This window comes from Scyliorhinus torazame, chromosome 7, assembly GCF_047496885.1.
Source record: "Scyliorhinus torazame isolate Kashiwa2021f chromosome 7, sScyTor2.1, whole genome shotgun sequence".
Lineage (NCBI taxonomy): Eukaryota > Metazoa > Chordata > Chondrichthyes > Carcharhiniformes > Scyliorhinidae > Scyliorhinus > Scyliorhinus torazame.
In genome coordinates, this window is record NC_092713.1 from 98508718 (window position 1) to 98529551 (window position 20834).

The window sequence follows — 20834 nt, forward strand, 5'->3', positions numbered from 1 at the left end:
CTTGAACATTTTAATGGCATTCATCATGTATAACAATAAAAGACTTGTACTAAATAATATTTTTCATTTACACTTGACATTCCAAAACACTTTACAGCCAATGAAGGACTTGAGTGTAATCGCTATTGAAATGTAGAAAACGCAGCAGGCAATTCGCACACAGCAAACCCAGACAAACAGAAAGGTGATAATCTATTATTTTGTGATGCTGATTGAGAAATAAATATCAGCCAGGACACCAGGTAAAATTCCTCTGCTCTTCTTCAAAATAGCACCATGAGCAGGCCGTACACGAGAGACTCCCTCACTAGTGCCCTGAAGTGTCAGCCTCGATTTTGTGCTGAAGCTTTGGAGTGGGTCTTGAACCCAGAACCTTGCAATTCAGACCAACTGAGCCACAACTGATGTTCGAAATCTCAAATCAGTTACATTCCGATTCAAACATTCTGCCCGATTCTTTTTACTCCTAATTCTTCCATTTTGAATTGCAGCCCCCAGTATTTGAAATTGAAACTCTTTTTTTTCCCCTCATTAATACACTTCCAGGCAGATAGGCTTCTAATCTCTGCACTCATCAAGGGAAAGATTATCAGTGCTGGGAATTAGAAAACTGTTCCATATTTTGCATCCTGTATCTGCACCAAACATTCCCAGGTTATGTTTAGTACACGTTGGATGCAGGGAAAAAGGTTAGTCTACTCCATTTTACCAAACTCCATTTCCTTCTGTATAGTATAAATAGGTTCATGGTACAGCTCCTGCCTGAAGGGCAGCATGGTAGCACAGTGGTTAGCACGGTTGCTTCACAGCTCCAGGGTCCCAGGTTCAATTGCCAGCTTGGGTCACTGTCTGTGCAGAGTCTGCACGTTCTCCTCATGTCTGCGTGGGTTTACTCCGGGTGCTCCGGTTTCCTCCCACAGTCCAAAGATGCGCTGTTAGGTGGATTGGCCATGATAAAATTGTCCTTAGTGTCCAAAAATGTTAGATGGGATTACTGAGATAAGGTGGATGTGTGGGCTTAAGTAGGGTGCTCTTTCCAAGGGTTGGTACAGACTCGATGGGCCGAATGGCCTCCTGCACTGTAAATTCTATGAAATTCTATGGGCGGGATTCTCCAAGCCCTGGGTCGGGCCGGAGTATCACTGCGAACGGGCCACGCCGCCCCGACGCTGGCACACGATTCTTCGCAGAGCGGAGAATCGGTACCATTGGCGCCAGCGTGGTTGGCGCGGCGCCGGTCGCAGGCCACTCTACGTGGCCGGCCCACAGATTCTCAGCCAGGGATGGGCCAAGCGGCCATCATAAAAGAGCCGAGTCCCGCCAGCGCTGTTCTAACCTGCTCTTGGCCAGCGGGACCTCGGCGGGTACGGGTCGGGTGGCGGCCTTTGGGGAGGGGGGTTGGACCCCAAGGGGGCCTCCGATGTGGCCTGGGGGCCTCCTTTCCTACGCACCGGCCCCTGTAGTCCTGCACCATGTTGCGTCGGGGCCGGTGCGTTGAAGGAAGCCACTGCGCATGCGCACGTTGGCGCCGGCACCACTGCGAATGTCCTCGTTGGCACTGGTGCAACTGCGCGTGCACGGATCCCGCTGCGCACAATTCGCACCGGGATATGCAGCTGGGAATTAGTCGTGGGAGCGGAACGTTCACACCGTCGTAAAACACGATAGCGTTTACGACGGCGTGGACACTCTGTTGCGGAATTGGAGAAATCTGCCCTGTATCTCTGTAGATGCCCACCCAGATCAGGTAAACAAGGAATAGTTACATGTCAGAAAAATGCCTTCTAATCCACCAGAGTAACATTTGTAGTACCCATTCTGACTATTCTCAACGCATCTCTAAATAAATTTGCCAATTGAAGTGTTTTGTGCTGTAGGCATATTTCCATTTTGAATCTTGCTCACGACCATCCTAAACCCCTTTAACTCTCGTCCCATTCATCTACGAATAAATCTGGATCCCAGAAGTGGAAAGATAACTCACTACACCACCCTTTTAGCACATGTTCAATGCTACCAAGGGGGTGGAATACTGTGCATATTTTTGATGAGTCAAGGATTTCTACATTTTGGAAAGAAACGCAGATAATCAGCTATTTGTATAGTACATTTGTGCTGATGTCATGGTGCTGCATACCTTTCCTTTAGACTGTTTATTCTACAGTTCTAAAACATTAGAGCTTCAGATGTTCATGACCTTTGGGATTACTTTGGATAGAAGGCACTAACACAATTGACAAATATTAAACAATTCTTCAGAGCAGCTTCATACTCGAGTTACCACAGAGAAGACAAGATCAACAGTCTCAAATATAAATTCCATATCTTAAGAAAGCTATTCCTCATTTGATATTCAAGAAAAGCAACCAGCATTTTCCACAGCTCAGCTGTATATAACTTCTAACATTCAAACAGAAAGGACAGAAGGTTCAGAAAATATAAAATCAACTCTGAATGTTATAATAAGATGCTTTACTCCAGTATATTCTTGCATTACATTGGAAAATGATTTCTGGTTACAATCTACACGTATTTTAAATCCTTTCATAGCAGAAGATGAACATTTTTTACAGTTGGGTTGATGAAAGAATTTTAAAAATCAGAATCTTTTGAATATCATCATGAAATAAAACAAAACATTACAATTTCAAAACGATTTTTAAAAATTCAATTAGTGAAAGAAAATTTAGGGCATCTCCAGAATATTTTTTCCTGATTTTGCATCATTTCAGAATTACTCAAAGATTGTTTCCCTCATATTTCAATAATTAAAAAGAAAGATTGCTGATAATCTAGATTCTTGGTAATAAATAATGATCCACAAGATACTTGTACATTTCAAATATTACTGATCAACAGTGTTTGGCATGTCGAGAACATTATGGACATTTGTTTTTGTTATTATACATTGAGCTTTACTTACATTCTAATTTAGCATTCTCCTGGTTCCACATTTGTCTCCGGTAGGTTTTAGGCCTGCTTCAGCTGACTGCTGCTGGATTTAAATCTCCATCAGCCTGTCAGATGCGGAAGAGGAAAAAAACAGCAAGTGGGATGCAATTATGACTGTTAGCATGAAAAGCGCTGAGTAGGACTGGTATCGACACAAGAGATAATGCAGTTCAGCAGCAAAATATGGTTCTTTCTTAACAGATATCATTCCCACTCAACTGTACAAAGGCAATCTGTATAGTAAGACTCTGAAACCCAAAGCCCTTGCAAATAGTATGCAGTCAGTGAACATTTCTTAACTTGTGTACAAGAAATGCACACAAATTCTTTCCACAATCAACCTTTACATCATCAATCACATTTAAATATGTTCCGCAATCTAATTGGGTGAATCATTCAATTCTTTGAAAAGAGCATGTATCTTATTTTTAAAGAAATATTCCTTTTTTTAATTGACTAAGAATTTTGACAGGTACGAGCATGGAAAACGAAACCCTAGCAATGGCCGTGCTGATATAAATAATTTTAAAAGCTTTTGCTTGGTTAATCATTTGATACAGAAGTTTAAAAATAGCATTCTCTTCTTATCAATAATACAATGCAAGCTTCAGGCATTTTTGTATTTTAGGGCATAATATTTTAATGCTTATTTTGTTTAGAATTACTTCTGAAAACTTAATGTTTTTTTTGGTATAATATCTCTGGTACCAAGGATTAAAAGGTAACCTTTCTTCCTACCTCCAGTCGATGTCGTTGCTAAATCTCTTTACCTACATGCCCAGTATCAACTGCAGAAATGTGCAGGAAACCAAGCTGGATTGCTAAAAGTGCTGACCTATGATTTGTCATTCGTACTCAGTCAAAGGTCATTCAAATTGTATCCAATTATCTGTGGCTGCTGATGCACAGCAATGTTATGTGTTTGTGTCCTGTGTGAGCAGGCAGAACTATACAGCAGCACAGGAAGCAAACAGCTACAGGCACGACCCAGACAGATGGTATGAAAAAATTACTGGAACTGCAGTTGCTCAACATCTAAACGACAATGCTGTGCTGACTCAATTAAAGTCATTTTGCATCATTTATCAGGAGGGATGTATTGCAGGTCATTCAGTAATTGTACACTATTATCTTATTGAAAAGTGTTCATATTATTGCTTTATTTAAATAATTTGTCTTATTTTTAAATGTGTCCTTTTCTCCCCCACTTTTCCTGAAGGCACTGACTCACGCTGGCTGCAGTTGCATGGAAAGCAGCTAGTGATCATTCTTTATGAGAGAGACTAAACCAGTGCTTGTTGGCAGGCTGGGTGCCAACCCTGCCTAGCACCAGAGAACACAATACTGTCCTGAACCACTATCAATGTGTTTTCTAGCAGCAATCAGTAATGGAAATTCTGGCTGAATTATTCAGCTCCCTAGCTCAGAGCTGCAAAAACCATGTTCGCACACTTACTGAGAACCCAAATCAAGAATCAAACCAGCAGCCTCCTAGATTATCATAGAATTTACAGTGCAGAAGGAGGCCATTCGGCCCATTAAGTCTGCACCTGCTCTGAGAAAGAGCACCCTACTTAAGTTCACGTCTCCACCCTATCCCCATAACCCAGTAACCCCAACTCACCTTTTTGGACACCAAGGGCAATTTATCATGGCCAATCCACCTAACCTGCGCCTCTTTGGGCTCAGGGAGGAAACCGGAGCACCCGGAGGAAACACAGCCACAGGGAGAACATGCAGACTCCACACAGACAGTAACCCAAACCGAGAATCGAACCTGGGATCCTGGAGCTGTGAAGCAACTGTGCTAACTACTGTGCTACCATGCTGTCAGTTCCATGTTTAGGATGCCATCTACTAAGCCTTTGGGGAACCTAATCTTGGATTTTTGATTGTACTATCCAATGTTACTGTTAACAGAATACAAAATTAACAATTAGATCATTTTCAAATATTTCATTTCATCATGTTTTTTTCAGGCATTTTCAATCATCTCTCTGAAATCTGGCGCAGTAAGACCAATTACACAAGCTCTGCCATCTCATCGCAAACCATGAACAAGCCTCAACTTCTTCCTGTTCGAAATGGTTCAGCACTATACTACATATGATACTTGCTAACTAACCAATTGGGAAGTAATGTTTTAATTGTTCAGGAATATGCATACGCCCATTCTTCCTCCCCTCATATTTTCTCCCTTTAAACTCTTTACTTGTGCTGTCCCGAATAGAGTCGTAGAGGTTGACAGCACAGAAAAGGCCCTTTGCCCAATCACATCTGCACCAGTTAAAAACAACCACCTAACTATTCTAATCCCATTTTCCACCACCTGGCCCATAGCTTTGAATGCCTTGGCATTTCAAGTGCACATCTAAATACCCATCAAATGTTATGAGGGTCTCTGCTTCCTCTACACTTTCAGGCAATGAGTTCCAGACTCCCACCACCCTCTGGCTGAAACGTTTTTCCTCACATCCCCTTTACACATTACCTTAAATTTATGCTACATTAAAGGACCGGTGTACATGCACACCAAAGTCCCTCTGATCCTCAGTGCTTCCCAGGATCCTGTCATTTGTCATGTATTCCGTTGCCTTATTTGTCCCACCCAAGTGCAACACTTCACACTTATCCAGATTGAATTCCATTTGCCACTGCTCAGCCCATCTATCTCCTCCTGTGATCCAAGACTAGACTCCACATTATTTACAACCCCACCAATTTTTGTATCATCCATGAACTTACTGATCAACCCTCATACATTCATGTCTAAATCATTTACATAAACCACAAACAGCAAGGGCCCCAACACTGATCGCTGCGGGACCCCATTGGATACAGGCTTCCAGTCAGAAAAACACTTCTTTAACCTTCACACTCTGCTTCCTACCACACAGCTAATTCTGGATTTAGCCTGCCAAGTTCCCTTGGATCTCATGGGCTCTTACCTTCACTATCAGTCTCCCATCTGGGACCTTATCAAAAGCCTTGCTGAAGTCCAAGTAGACTACATTAAATAGATATACATGATTATGTATAGCGAATACTCTACTTTCTCTTCAAGTTGAAATGGATTCTGATCACATGTTTGATTATGCACCCTTGCTAATTTTTACAACCAGTCATTAGAGAGAGGTATGTTTGAGGCCATCAGTGGTCAGCAAGGTTGGAGTATCCACTTATGTTGTCGCTTCCAAAGCAAAAGTGACCTCTGCAGGTGACTCTGAAGATAGCTGAAGATTCCCATACCATTACTAAACTCAACAGATTGTTGGCAGGTAAATTCCCTATTAGGCTAATATTATAAAATGAAAACAAAAATAGGTGACTGATATAATAAAAATCAAAGAGTATGTTATTTATCCAGATAAAATGGAGGTGGCATATTAAAATGCAACACCCTTTAAAAGATAAATTAGGAAGATTACATAACTTTAAGAATGTAACCCATTCTTATTATCTTTTAGTGTTACAATCAGAAAAGTTAGGCCTCAGTCAGAACCAGTAAATTAATTTTGCATGTATATAATGTAAGGAAATCAAGTGCATATATCCTACAAGATGGTTGGATCACATAGGAAAGGAAACAATACACAATTCTCTAAAAGGATGTTTACAAAGTGATATTATACCTGAGGAATATAGTGTACCTCTGAAATTCCAACATCTAAAACAGAAGGAAAAAAAACTGCTGTATTGTTCACTCAACAAGTTTATCTAATGAATGCCAAAATCATGTTAGCCAGCAAGGTCCCAAGATTTGAAAGCTAGTCACTGCCAAATTAGTTGATTCCAGCTAAGAATGGGGAGGTTGTCAGAATCAAACAATTAACTTAAATTCCTCTAGATTGGATCATTTGTCCACCATCCTGCTCCCGATCAGCACCTCTGCTAAAAGTGCACATTTATAGATGTATGGTGAGGACATGAGTTTCAGCTGTAATTACTACCATTCCACTACCTAATGACAATCACTGTCAAGACAGAAATGTCCATCGGGTTAGTGGTATTGTAGAACTGTACCTCAAGAACAGATAAGGTTCAGAGAAGTTGATGGTAAAAGAAGGAATGGTGCATGGATCAATGAATTATACACCAGAGGCAAGGTGTGGTATATTGAAGCATTAGTTCACTACACCAAGTGCTGATTCCCCAACTCAGACACACTGCCACGATGATTTGCCTGATTGAATTCTGATGCTTCCATTTAGAAAGAAGGAAGTAATTGAACAGAGTTTGAAAAATATTTAAAACATTTAACATTGAACATTTAAAAAGCATAAAGGATAGCAAAGAGGAACTTCACAAGCAATAGATCACATCTCACAAATCTGCTGGAATTCTTTGAGATGTAACTGAGTCAGTGGTGAGTGACAATTTGTAGCTAGAATATAAATTACATTTTTGCAAATAAGTTCATTTTATGCCTTATCTGAGCCTTCCAAAGAATGATTTAGTTGGATGGATTTAATGTTAAATTGGAACTAGCCAAATGTGGAATATTGCTGAGGTATGTTTTAGCCTAATTATCCTAACCATTAATGATAATGTTTTTTTTGGAAAATCCTAAAATGTATATCCTCATTTTTTGCTTTTATTACTTATGATTCTGCACATCAGGAATTTACATCAAAGTCAATTTAAGGTATATGGGATTTCTTTAGCCTAAAAAAGGGAGGCCTCCTCAAAATTTCCTTTCTGCAAATTTTCCATGATTGTGAATTAATTAAACTGATCCAGAAAATTGAAACTGATTGGAATCCAATTCAAATCAGCACAATTAAGTACCATCAAGGGGTCTTTTTTCAATTCCATCACTGAATATAGTCTTGGGCCTTGTTCCACTATTATTTCTTTTTCACTAAATAATATGTTTTTTAAAAAAACAATAAGATCCTCTATAAAGAATAAACTAATTAGAAAAAGTCAGTCCGGCAGCTTCAGGCTTGGAACAGTGCTTTGTAAACTGACAGTAGGTAACTTCTGTGATCAGATGCTCATGTTGAATGTTGCTATGTAGGAATGAATTAATTGAGTTTTCCTTTCTGGTTAATATTGCTCACGACAACTTCAAATAATCAAACAGTGCTGATACAGAATCACAAAAAAACTCTCCAAAATTATTTCTATAATTGAAAATTTAAACTTTTCTTCCTTTCTCTTCTGGACTGGGAAGAGCAATATCACCACCGTTTAGGAACCTTTTAATACCTTACCCAAATAGCTACGTGAGCTGTCAGTCAACTGTTTGACTATAGTGAGGAGGATCACAGTCAAAACAAAAATCACACTTCACCACACAGCGATTAGAATCTGAAACTTGGGTTGAATTTCTCCCTCCTCAGCCTATGAATACTGGCACTAACTGTAGCACCTTGACTGATACTAGCGAAGTCAGGATTAATTAGGGGAGGAGGTTGACTGTGCATATGATCCAGAGGTAACTAATGAAAAGTGAGTTGTGCTGCTTGTTTTCACATACTCTGACAGGCACGCACGCACAGTCACGCATATACTCTTTACGCCAATATGCATGCACTATCTTCATCACATAGTTTCCCATATACGTACTGAGTACCCTTTCACCGATGTGGGCCTCTTCCTCGGCAGCTGGTGGCGTTGTTCCTTGCCTTTTGATATGCTCTGTACGGTTTAGTTTATGATGTGCCAGGGTTATTCCGGGCTGAATTATGCCCCTCTTGAGAGAGGTGGCCTGTTCTTTCTCTCTCTCTCTCTCTCTCTCTCTCTCCAACTCTCTCTATCTCTCTCCTCCTCTTTCTCTCCCCCCCCCCCCCCCCGCCCCTGAGCAGCGTCCACATTGGATTGGATTGGATTTGTTTATTGTCACGTGTACCGAGGTACAGTGAAAAGTCTTTTTCTCCGAGCAGCTCAACAGATCATTAAGTACATGGGAAGAAAAGAAAATACATAATAGGGCAACACAACATATACAATGTAACTACATAAGCACTGGCATCGGATGAAGCATACAGAGTGTAGTGTTAATGAAGTCAGTCCATAAGAGGGTCATTTAGGAGTCTGGTGACAGTGGGGAAGAATCTGTTTTTGAGTCTGTTCGTGCGTGTTCTCAGACTTCTGTATCTCCTGCCCGATGGAAGAGTGAGTAAGCCGGGTGGGAGGGATCTTTGATTATACTGCCCGCTTTCCCCAGCCAGCGGGAGGTGTAGATGGAGTCAATGGATGGGAGGCAGGTTTGTGTGATGGACTGGGCGGTGTTCACGACTCTCTGAAGTTTCTTGCAGTCCTGGGCCGAGCAGTTGCCATACCAGGCTGTGATGCAGCCTGATAGGATGCTTTCTATGGTGCATCTGTAAAAGTTGGTAAGAGTCAATGTGGACATGCCAAATTTCCTTAGTTTCCTGAGGAAATATAGGCGCTGTTGTGCTTTCTTGGTGGTAGTGTCGACGTGGGTGGACCAGGACAGATTTTTGGAGATGTGCACCCCTAGGTATTTGAAACTGCTAACCATCTCCACCTCGGCCCCGTTGATGCTGACGGGGGTGTGTACAGTACTTTGCTTCCTGAAGTCAATTACCAGCTCTTTAGTTTTGCTGGCATTGAGGGAGAGATTGTTGTCGCTATACCACACCACTAGGTTCTCTATCTCCCTCCTGTATTCAGACTCATCGTTATTCGAGATCCGGCCCACTATGGCCGTATCGTCAGCAAACTTGTAGATGGAGTTGGAACCAAGTTTTGCCACGCAATCGTGTGTGTACAGGGAGTAGAGTAGGGGGCTAAGTACGAAGCCTTGCGGGGCGCCGGTGTTGAGGACTATTGTGGAGGGGGTGTTGTTGTTCATTCTTACTGATTGTGGTCTGTTGGTCAGAAAATCGAGGATCCAATTGCAGAGTGGGGAGCCAAGTCCTAGGTTTTGGAGCTTTGATATGAGCTTGGCTGGGATTATGGTGTTGAAGGCGGAGCTGTAGTCAATAAATAAGAGTCTAATGTAGGAGTCCTTGTTTTCGAGATGCTCCAGGGATGAGTGAAGGACCAGGGAAATGGTGTCTGATGTGGACCGGTTGCAGCGGTATGCGAATTGCAGTGGATCAAGGTGTTCTGGGAGTATGGAGGTGATGCGCTTCATGATCAACCTCTCGAAGCACTTCATTACGACTGAAGTCAGGGCCACTGGTCGGTAGTCATTGAGGCACGTTGCCTGGTTCTTCTTTGGTACCGGTATGATGGTGGTCTTCTTGAAGCAGGTGGGGACCTCGGAGTGGAGTAGGGACAGGTTAAAGATGTCCGTGAATACCCCTGCCAGCTGGTCCGCGCAGGCTCTGAGTGCACGACCAGGGATCCCGTCTGGGCCCGTCGCCTTCCAAGGGTTCAAATTCAGGAAGGCCAATCTGACTTCGGAAGCTGTGATGGTGGGTATGGGTGAATTATGGGCTGCTGGGGCACTCACCAGCGGATTGTTGCTTATCTGCTCGAACCGAGCATAGAATGCATTGAGTTCATCGGGGAGGGGTGCGCTGCTGCCAGAGATACTGTTCAGCTTCGCTTTGTAGCCTGTTATGTTGTTTAGTCCTTGCCACAACCGCCGAGAGTCTGTCTGTGACTCTAGCTTGGTTTGATATTCTCTCTTGGCATTCCGGATGGCTTTGCGGAGGTTGTACCTGGATTTCTTGTATAGGTCAGGGTCGTCTGCCTTAAACGTCTCAGATCTGTCCTTCAGTAGGGAGTCAATCTCGCGATTGAGCCATGGTTTCCGGTTGGGGAACGCACGTACTGCTTTCTTTGGCACGCAGTCGTCCACACATTTGCTGATGAAGTCTGTGACGGTGGTGGCATACTCATTTAAGTTGGTCGCTGAGTTCTTAAATATGGACCAGTCCACTGTCTCCAAGCAGTCACGTAAGAGCTCTTCTGTCTCCTGGCAGAAGACTGGCATGAGGGTCCCTTTGCCCATGGCTAGCGCTCTGACGTCATTAGTGTGGGGTCCGGTGGCACAGGACGAACCTTAATACCTTACCCAAACAGTTACGTGAGCTGTCAGTCAACTGTGAGGAGGATCACAACCTCCTTCTGGTTGATGCTTGCATCCATAAGACATAGGAGCAGAATTAGACTATTCGGCTCAGAGTCTGTTTCGCCATGCAATCATGGCTGATAGTTCACATCCACGTTCCCCTGCCTTCTCCTCGTAATTCCTGAGCCTCTTACTAATCATAAAATATTGGAGCAGGATTAAGCCATTTGGCCCATGAGTCTGCTCTGCCGTTCGATCGTGGCTGAGCAATCCTGGCCTTAACTCCACCGTCCTGACCGTTCTCCGTAACCCTTCAATCCATTACCAATTTAAAAATCTGTCTAACTCCTCCTTAAATTTACTCACTGTCCCAGCATGAGTTCTATAGATTCACCACCCTCTGGCTGAAGAAATTCCTTCTATTCTCTGTTTTAAAGGTCGTCCCTTCAGTCTGAGGCTGTGCCCTCGGATTCTAGTTTCTCCTCGTGGAAACATCCTCTTCCCCTCACCCGATGCACTTCAATCCATTTGAAGTGGTCGTCAACTATGATGCGGAACATGGAGCCTTGGAAGGGTCCCGTAAAGTCCACGTGCAGGTGGGACCAGGGTCGACCCGGCCATTTCCACGGATGGAGGGTGCTGCCGGTGGCAACTTCTGGTGTTCATGGCATTGCATACATCGCTGGGCCAATTTCTCCATGTTAGTGTGGTAGTATCAGGTATTGCGGTACCCGAGAGGCTGTAGACCATTGGGTAAGCCTAGCAGCTTACCATTGGCTGTTTGGTATGTGGCTCCGCCCTGACAGGCAGGGTATAAGAACTGGTGCCGTCCAGCAGCCCTCATTCTGAACCGAAGCTGCTGGGGAACAGATCTAGTCTATTAAAGCCTTCAGTTATGATACAACCTCGTCTTCGAGTCTAATTGATCGTGCATCAGTTAGCATCTATTCCGGGCCACTAGACATAACAGCGGGACAACATCTTCATTTTAGAAACTCCCAGGTGCTTGTTGTGGAGGTACTGCAGATCTGAGCCATGCCTTCTTTCTGGAAACACAACTTCTGTTCCCTGAAGGGTAACGCCAGCCTCGACACTCTGCTCCCGGATTTTAAATGTGTAAGGTTGTCTGGCAAAGCACGTGGTGTTGGGCCCCGTACAATATAATGTGCCTGAAGCAGGAAAACTGCAGGTCCGTCTGGGTACAAGCCCAAATACGAGATGCTGTGATGGGTAGAGCGTCCATGAAAGCAACAATGACCTAGCCAGCTGAAGCGGGCGTCGGTGACCTGATTGGAAGGGGGAGCAGGCTTAATGCGTCAGTTTGGGAATCTCCGCCCCGGAACGTTCTTCCAATACGTATTCGTAGGCGGCCAGCAGTAGAGCCCAGCATATAGAAGCAATGGTGGGAATCGCCCTGTCCTCCTTAAATGGTCCCAGCAAAGACTTGTGGTCCATGAATGCAGGGCCATAAATGTATTGGTGAAATTATTTTACCCCGAACACTACCACCATTCTGGCATGGTTACATTCTGCATCGGCGAGTATCCCGCAGGCGAATATTATGGGATGTTCCGACCCATCGTCCATGAGGTGGGCTAGGATGTCTCCAGCCCCGTAGCGAATGGGGTCGCATGTCAGCAAGGGTGCTTGGCATGATCAAAATGGGTTAACAACTGTGACGACAATAGCTGTGTGGTAGTCACCACTGATGTATATATTAGGTGCTTTGTGCTAAGGCCCTGTACTGCAGGTACGGGGGTAGTTCCCTGCCTGCTGGCTCCGCCCAGTAGGCGGTGTATAAATATGTGTGCTCCTCGTACAGCAGCCATTTCACCAGCTGTAGGAGGCCACACATCTTGGTGTAATAAAGCCTCGATTGCATCCAACTCTTGTCTTTGTGTAATTGATCGTGCATCAATTTATTACACTAAAGTTTTCAGAAGATGGACCTCCGCATCAAGCCGGATCGCCTGCAGCTGGATCCGCAATCAGGCAACGCCAAAAAGGATTTTGAACATTGGCTAGCCTGTTTAGAAGCTTACATCAGGTCTGCACCAGACCCAATTCCCGAAGCTCAGAAGATTCAGATCCTCTACACTCGGCTGAGCTCCAACGTCTTTCCACTTATCCAGGACGCACCGACCTACGACGACGCTATGGCGCTACTGAAGGAAAACTACGCTCAGCGGACTAACACGCTCTATGCCAGACATATCCTCTCCACTCGTAGTCAACCTCCTGGTGAGTCAGTGGAAGATTTCTGGCGTGCTCTAATTCCCCTAGTCAGAGACTGTGACTGTCAGGCTGTCACGGCCATGGAACACTCGAACTTGCTCATGAGAGATGCTTTTGTTACGGTGATAGGGTCGGATTACATCTGCCAGCGCCTCTTAGAAGGGGCCATGCTCGACCTCGCGGCAACCAAAAAGCTAGAGCTCTCGCTGACAGTCGCTTCGAGCAACATCCAGGCCTACACCCCCAGCCGTGCGGCCCACCCCTCCTACGCATCATGGACTCCGCAGACGGCCACCCCATCGGGGACCCCACTCAGCCAACCCCAGGCCTGTGCCGCGCAGCAGCCAACAAACCCCGGGGGCCCCAAATGTCACTTCTGTGGGCAGCCAAAACACCCCCGACAACGCTGCCCGACCCGGAGCGCCCTTTGCAAGGCCTGCGGCAAGAAGGGACACTTTGCTGCGATGTGCCAGGCCCGTGCAGTCGGCACTAATGTTCCGACCCCCCCCCCCCCCAACGTATGGCCCCTCCCTGGACCACGTACGGCCCGTGGGCGCCGCCATCTTGTTCGACCCCCACCACGTGCGGCCCGTGGGCGCCGCTATCTTGTCCTCCCCAGGATCATCAGGCGCCGCCATCTTGTTTCCCCCACGACACTTGTGGCCCGTGGGCGCCGCCATCGTACCAGGACCCATGCCCCCCCCCCCCCCGGCACCCCATCGTCTGCCACCATCGACGACCAGCCGCATCTCGCCTCGGTCACGATTGACCAGTCCCGCCCACGCAACCTAGCAACGGCCTCTACCAACGTGAAAATCGATGGGCATGCGATCTCCTGCCTGCTGGACTTCGGGAGCCCCGAGAGCTTCATCCATCCCGATACGGTACACCCCGCCAACCAGAGAATCTCCCTGGCCTCCGGGTCCCACTCCGTGGCGATCCGGGGGTACTGCATAGCCACTCTCACTGACTTCCGCCTCTACGTCCTCCCCAACCTCTGCGCTGCCTTGCTACTCGGCCTGGACTTCCAGTGCAACCTCCAGAGCCTAACATTGAAATTCGGCAGGCCCCTGCCACCCCTTACTGTGTGCGGCCTCGTGACCCTAAAGGTCGACCCACCTTCCCTATTTGCAAACTTAACCCCAGATTGCAAACCCATCGCCACCAGGAGCAGACGGTACAGCGCCCAGGACAGGACCTTCATCAGGTCCGAAGTCCAGCGACTGCTTCGGGAAGGCATCATCGAGGCCAGCAACAGCCCCTGGAGAGCCCAAGTGGTAATTGTGAAAATGGGGAGAAACACAGAATGGTCGTGGGCTACAGTCAGACCATCAATAGGTACACGCAGCTCGACGCGTACCCCCTCCCATGCATATCTGATATGGTCAATCAGATTGCACAGTACCGGGTCTTCTCAACTGTCGACCTAAAATCTGCCTACCACCAGCTCCCCATCCGTAAGGCGGACCGTCCGTACACTGCCTTTGAGGCAGATGGCTGCCTTTACCACTTTCTTAGGGTTCCCTTTGGCATCACAACGGGGTCTAGGTTTTCCAACGGGAAATGGCCACCATCAGCAGGATCATGACGCCAACCTTGCCAAATTTCTCCACACCGCCACTCTCCTCAACCTAACTTATAACAAGGAGAAGTGCATGTTCAGCACTAAACGCTTAGCCATCCTCGGCTATGTGGTCCAGAACAGAGTTCTGGGGCCCAATCCCGACCGCATGCATCCCTCATGGAACTCTCCCTCCCCCACTGCCCCAAGGCCCTCAAACGTTGCCTGGGTTCTTTTCTTACTACGCCCAGTGGGTCCAAATTATGCGGACAAGGCCCGCCCACTCATTCAATCCACTCTTTTTCCTCTAACGGCCGAAGCTCACCAGGCCTTCAACCGTATTAAGGCCGACATCGCCAAGGCCGCGATGCACGCAGTCGATGTGACATTACCATTTCAAGTCGAGAGCGACGCATCAGACGTCGCTCTAGCCGCCATCCTCAACCAGGCAGGCAGCCCCGTGGCATTCTTTTCACGAACCCTTCATGCCTCCGAAATTCGGCATTCCTCCATCAAAAAAGAGGCCCAAGCCATCGTTGATGCTGTGCAGCATTGGAGGCATTACCTGGCCGGCAGGAGATTCACTCTCCTCACTGACCAACGGTCGGTAGCCTTAATGTTTAACAACACACAGCGGGGCAAGATCAAGAATGATAAAATCTTGAGGTGGAAGATCGAGCTTTTGTATCGCCCGGTAAGCTCAACGAGCCCCCCGATGCCCTATCTCGAGGTACATGTGCCAGTGCACAGGTGGACCGACTCCGGACTCTGCACGACAACCTTTGTCACCCGGGAGTCACACGTTTGTACCACTTCTTCAAGGCCCGCAATCTGCCCTACTCCGTCGAGGAAGTCAGGGCAATCACCAGAGACTGGCAGGTCTGCGCGGAGTGCAAACCGCACTTCTACCAGCCAGACCGTGCGCACCTGGTGAACGTCTCAGCGTGGACTTCAAAGGGCCCCTGTCCTCCACCGACGGTAACACTTCCTCAGTGTGGTCGATGAATATTCCAGATTCACCATCCCATGCCCCGATATGACGTCTGCCACCATTATCAAAGCCCTCAACACCATCTTCGCTCTGTTCGGCTTCCCCGCCTACGTTCACAGCGACAGGGGATCCTCATTCATGAGCGATGAGCTGCGTCAGTTCCTGCTCAACAAGGGTATCACTTCGAGCAGGACGACCAGCTGTAACCCCCGGGGAAACGGACAGGTGGAGAGGGAGAATGGGAAGGTCTGGAGGGCCGTCCAGCTGGCCCTGCAGTCCAGAAATCTCCCGCTGGCAGGAGGTCCTCCCGATGCACTGCACTCCATTCGGTCGCTCCTATGCACTGTGACTAATGACACACCCATGAACGTCTCTTTGCCTTCCCCAGGAAGTCCACCTCCGGGGTGTCACACCCGACTTGGCTCGCAGCTCCAGGACCCGTACTCCTCCGTAAGCACGTACGACTCCACAAGCTACAGCTACTCCACGCCAACCCACAGTACGCCTACATAATGCACCCCGACGGCCGCCAAGATACTGTCTCCCTCAGGGACCTGGCACCAGCTGGTTCCACACACACACACCCCTCCGGCCCGGCGCCACCCTCCCCTCCCCCAGCCGCAACCCCCGCCCCAGGACAATCCGTCCTCCACGCCCGAGGATGAAGAGGATTTCGGCACACTCCCGGAGTCACCGAAGACCAGACTGACACCGGAATCGCCGGCATCACTGCGGCGCTCCCAATGGCAGATCAAGGCTCCGGACCGACTGAACCTGTAACTTGATCGGGACTCTTATTATTTAAAAAAAACTTCATCCTTCTGTATAACTCTCCTCCACCCCTGCTGGACTCGATTTTTTTCTATACTTTAAAACATCTACTTGTATATAGTTCTTCACCACTCCCGCCGGACTCAATTTTAACAGTGGGTGAATGTGGTAGTCACCACTGATGTATATATTAGGTGCTTTGTGGTAAGGCCCTGTACTACAGGTATGGGGGTAGTTCCCTGCCTGCTGGCTCTGCCCAGTAGGCGGAGTATAAATATGTGTGCTCACCAAACTGCAGCCATTTCACCAGCTGCTGTAGGAGGCCACACATCTTGGTGTAATAAAGCCTCGATTGCATCCAACTCTCGTCTTTGTGTAATTGCTCGTGCATCAAGCTGCTTTTTGGCTTCAGAGAAGACCCCATGCTGTGGCTGAGCCCATTGCCATGGCTGGGCCTTTATTTTTTAATCGTTTTATTCACCTCATTTTCATCATAGAAACAACAATAAACAAACCAGGGAACACCAACATCAACAACCCTACTAATATACAGCCTACAACCTCGACTCTCAAATTCATTAAAAAAAGTTTTTGAAAACAAACTAAACCTCCACTCCCAGTGTTCAATGGCAACAAGTTCATGATAAACAAACCCCATGAATTGTAGAACACCCCTACTTAGCACAAATTTCACCTTCTCCATGGTTAAACATTCCAGCAGATCCACCCCTTCCCTCCCCTCCCCCCCCCCCCCCTTCCTCCCCCCACTATGCCAAGGCATAGGGCGGAGAAGCTGACCTCCATTCCAGCAGGACCCGCCTACAAGCAATCAGCGAGGTGAAGGCTAAAATGTCTGCCCCCGCATCTGCCTGCAAATCGGGATGGTCCGACATCCTGAAAATGGCGTCAAGGGGACCCGGCTCCAAATCCACATGTAACACCCCCGAGATGATGTTTAAAAACCTCCCTCCAGTACCTTTCCAGCTTTGGGCAGGACCAAAAAATATGTACGTGGTTTGCAGGTCCCCTCCCACAACTCACAGACATCCTCTGTTATGTTCTAGTGCGTTGCAATGATTGAGTCAGTGCACCAAAGAATGTCTAGTTCGTGACTAGTTAAGACTTATTAAATTACAAAACGTGGGTAGAAAACAATACAAATACTACGAACTAACTGGTTTTTTTTCATGTGACAATAACATTTTATTAGATATGTGGAGGACAGGGACTTGAGATTGTCCAAATTCTGTGTTAAACATCAACAACAATATCAATAACAGTCAGTAGCAAATATTTGAAACAAAGTAAAATAAACATCAACTTTAACAACAGTGGGGAAGTACAGACTGTGACACTTTCCCAACTCAGTCACTTTCACTCTGAGCCCTTCTACTCGCAACTATCAGCGTCTCTCCCCGGGTTACAGCTCACTATCCCCTCTGCCCTTAGCTGGTGGGGGTAACATGAGGTTGTTGGGGGGGGGGGGTTAAGAGTAATGGGAGCCAGTGAGGAGGGGGGGGTCACAGGAGACAATGGGGGGGTGGGGGGGGGGGGGCGGAAGCCAATGTGGGTGGTAACAGGAGCTGGTGGGGTGGGGGAGTGGAGAGAGCCGGCACCACAGGGGACTACTAACTAACTGTTAACTAGAATACGAGAGCTAATAAAAACACGGCTATCCACAACGACGACTCACCCAGACTCCCCGAGGTTGCAGTCTCATGTGGTGTAGTTATACTGCCACCTGCTGGTTGGAGGTCTAACATATTAACATACAGAGTTGCTTCTGCATATCATTACATTCCCTTTCCTTTAGATTTTAACAAAAATATAATATACATCATTTCAACCAATTATCATACATATGATATGCATGGCATAACAATTCAGATTATTTACAATTACAGCGTCCACTACAGATTCAATCTGTCGGGCTTCTTTCGATGTCTCGTTGATGTTCCAAGCTTTTGTTGATCCGCCGAGTCTGCTTGACATTCTTGTGGCTTTGAAGATGCATTACTCTGTGCATCTTCAGGTTGTACGCTTGATTCTTGTTCAGTATGCGTTGGTTTAGATTAGACAGAAGATTTCACACACATCCTCAGCTAACAGTGAAGTAACAGGTTGCTGAATTTTCAACAAAGCTCTTCTGTTCCTCCTGAGTACCGGTCCTTGTTCTGTGATAACTGTGTAGGATCTCAGACCTATCTTCTGTATCACTTTTGACCAGCCATCAGGATCCTCCACCCTTCCAAAACAATTGTGTTCTAAAGGTTGTTGAGACCTTGTTGACCTGTCATAGTATCTCTTCTGCTTTCTCCTTTGAGACTGCAGTTGATGTTTTATTTTGTGACTTGGTTGTTGATTTGAAATACATGGCAACGTTGTTCTTATCTTCCTGTTCACCAGTAATTGTGATGGTGACAAACCATTGCTCAAAGGTGATGCTCGATAACTGAGCAATATCAGATTATTGATCATCCTGGCTGTCCATCAAATTTTTTTTTAAGTAGTTCTTTTACTATTTGCACACCTTTCTCTGCCTTTCCATTTGACTGTGGATATAAAGGATTGGATGTGACATGTTGTTGTCCTAGTGGATCCCTGGATCCCTGGCCAATGTACCGTGTCTCATGCTCTTCTTTTACACTTTTCAATTCCGTGGTGGCCCTCATGAATGTTTGGGGGGGGGGGGGGGGGGGGAGATACATGCAGGTTCGAGATTTTGCCAGAAAGTAGATACAGAGCTTCCCGGCGGAGCCGGCCTCCACACTGCTGGAGGAGGTGCTGACGATAGGGGGACTGGAGAAGGGGGTAGTGACGGCGATTTACGGAGCTGTTTTGGAAGAGGATAAGGCACCACTGGAAGGGATCAAAGCAAAGTGGGAGGAAGAGTTGGGAGAGGATATGGAAGAGTGGTTCTGGTGTGAGGTGCTCCGGAGAATGAATGCCTCCACCTCGTGTGCGAGGTTGGGGTTGATACAGCTGAAGGTGGTATACAGAGCAAACCTCACGAGGGCGAGGTTGAGCCGATTCTTTGAAGGAGTAGAAGATGTGTGTGAACGTTGTGGAGGGGGCCCCGCTAATCACGTTCATATTTTTTGGTCCTGTCCAAAGCTAGCGGATTACTGGAAGGAAGTTTTTAGGGGAATCTCTGAAGTGGTGCACGTGAAACTGGACCCGGATCCCCGGGAGGCCATATTCGGGGTGTCGGACCATCCGGGGTTGGAAACGGGTGCGGAGGCAGATGTTGTAGCCTTCGCCTCGTTGATTGCCTGAAGGCGGATCCTGATAGGTTGGAGAGCAACCTCTCCACCCTGTGCCCTGGCGTGGGGTGGGTAGCTGTTGGAATTCTTGACTCTTGAGAAGGTTTTCTTGACTCTTGAGAAGGTTAAGTTTGAACTGAGGGGAAGGATGGAGGGGTTCTACACTTCATGGGCATTATTCATTATGCACTTTCAAGAACTGGATAACATCGAACATTAGTTGGGGCGGGTGGGTGGGTGGGTTGGGGGAGGGGGGCTGCGTGTGTTAATGGCGACTATGGGTGATACCTAATTCCATTTTATCATTTGTTTGTGTGAACATGCGGGCTAATGTTTGGTGGGAGGATGGGATCATTGTTATTGATATGGGGATTGACATATTTGTTACTGATTATTGCTTATTGTTGGTGGGTGTAAATTTGGGAGAAAATGTGAAAAAGGAGGAGAATAAAAAAAATACAGAATGTCTTGTAAACTTTTGGCTCACAGAGACTGTGGTAATATTATTCTTTGTTGCCTTTGTAGGAATCCATTGGCTACACTTAGTTCTGCTCTGATGCTCTGATACTTTGAACATGATCCTTTTGACCATCCCTCCTTGAGATTCTTGATTACCATCTGCAAAATGTCATCCTTTTTGATTTCTGCCACTATTAGTTTCAATTTTTCATCAGACACCGGCAGTGTCTCTGTTATCAGATTGTCATGCACTTGAAATGAAATGAAAATCGCTTATTGTCACAAGTAGGCTTCAATGAAGTTACTGTGAAAAGCCTCTAGTCGCCACATTCCGGCGCCTGTACGGGGAGGCTGGTACGGGAATTGAACCGTGCTGCTCCCTGCCTTGGTCTGCTTTCATAGCCAGCGATTTAGCACTGTGCTAAACAGCACATCTTCTTCCATTTGATTGCCTTCCAGCATGGCTGTAGCTCTTGATAGCGCATCTGCAACTACAACATGCTTTCTTGGATTGTAAATCCAATTAAACTCATACGGCTGGAGCTTCATCATCATCCTTTGGATGCGTGGTGACATCTCACTTAGGTTTTTCTTGACAATGGCTACAAA

The 20834-nt window shown here is 46.6% G+C and overlaps 1 protein-coding gene across 2 annotated transcripts in view; it reads right to left on the reverse strand.

Moving 5' to 3' along the window:
* Positions 1 to 3842, reverse strand: part of dnajc6 (DnaJ (Hsp40) homolog, subfamily C, member 6) — a 197243-nt gene extending 193401 nt beyond the window's left edge. The window contains exons 1-2 of one of the 2 annotated variants that reach the window (XM_072511120.1): positions 3691 to 3842; positions 2924 to 3017 (exon numbers count right to left, since the gene is read on the reverse strand). In XM_072511120.1, the coding sequence (XP_072367221.1) occupies positions 2924 to 2954 (31 nt within the window). In that variant the 5' untranslated portion in view covers positions 2955 to 3017; positions 3691 to 3842. The remainder of the gene's footprint in view (positions 1 to 2923; positions 3018 to 3690) is intronic. The other variant, XM_072511121.1, reaches the window with a different exon arrangement.
* Positions 3843 to 20834: the final 16992 nt, after the last annotated feature.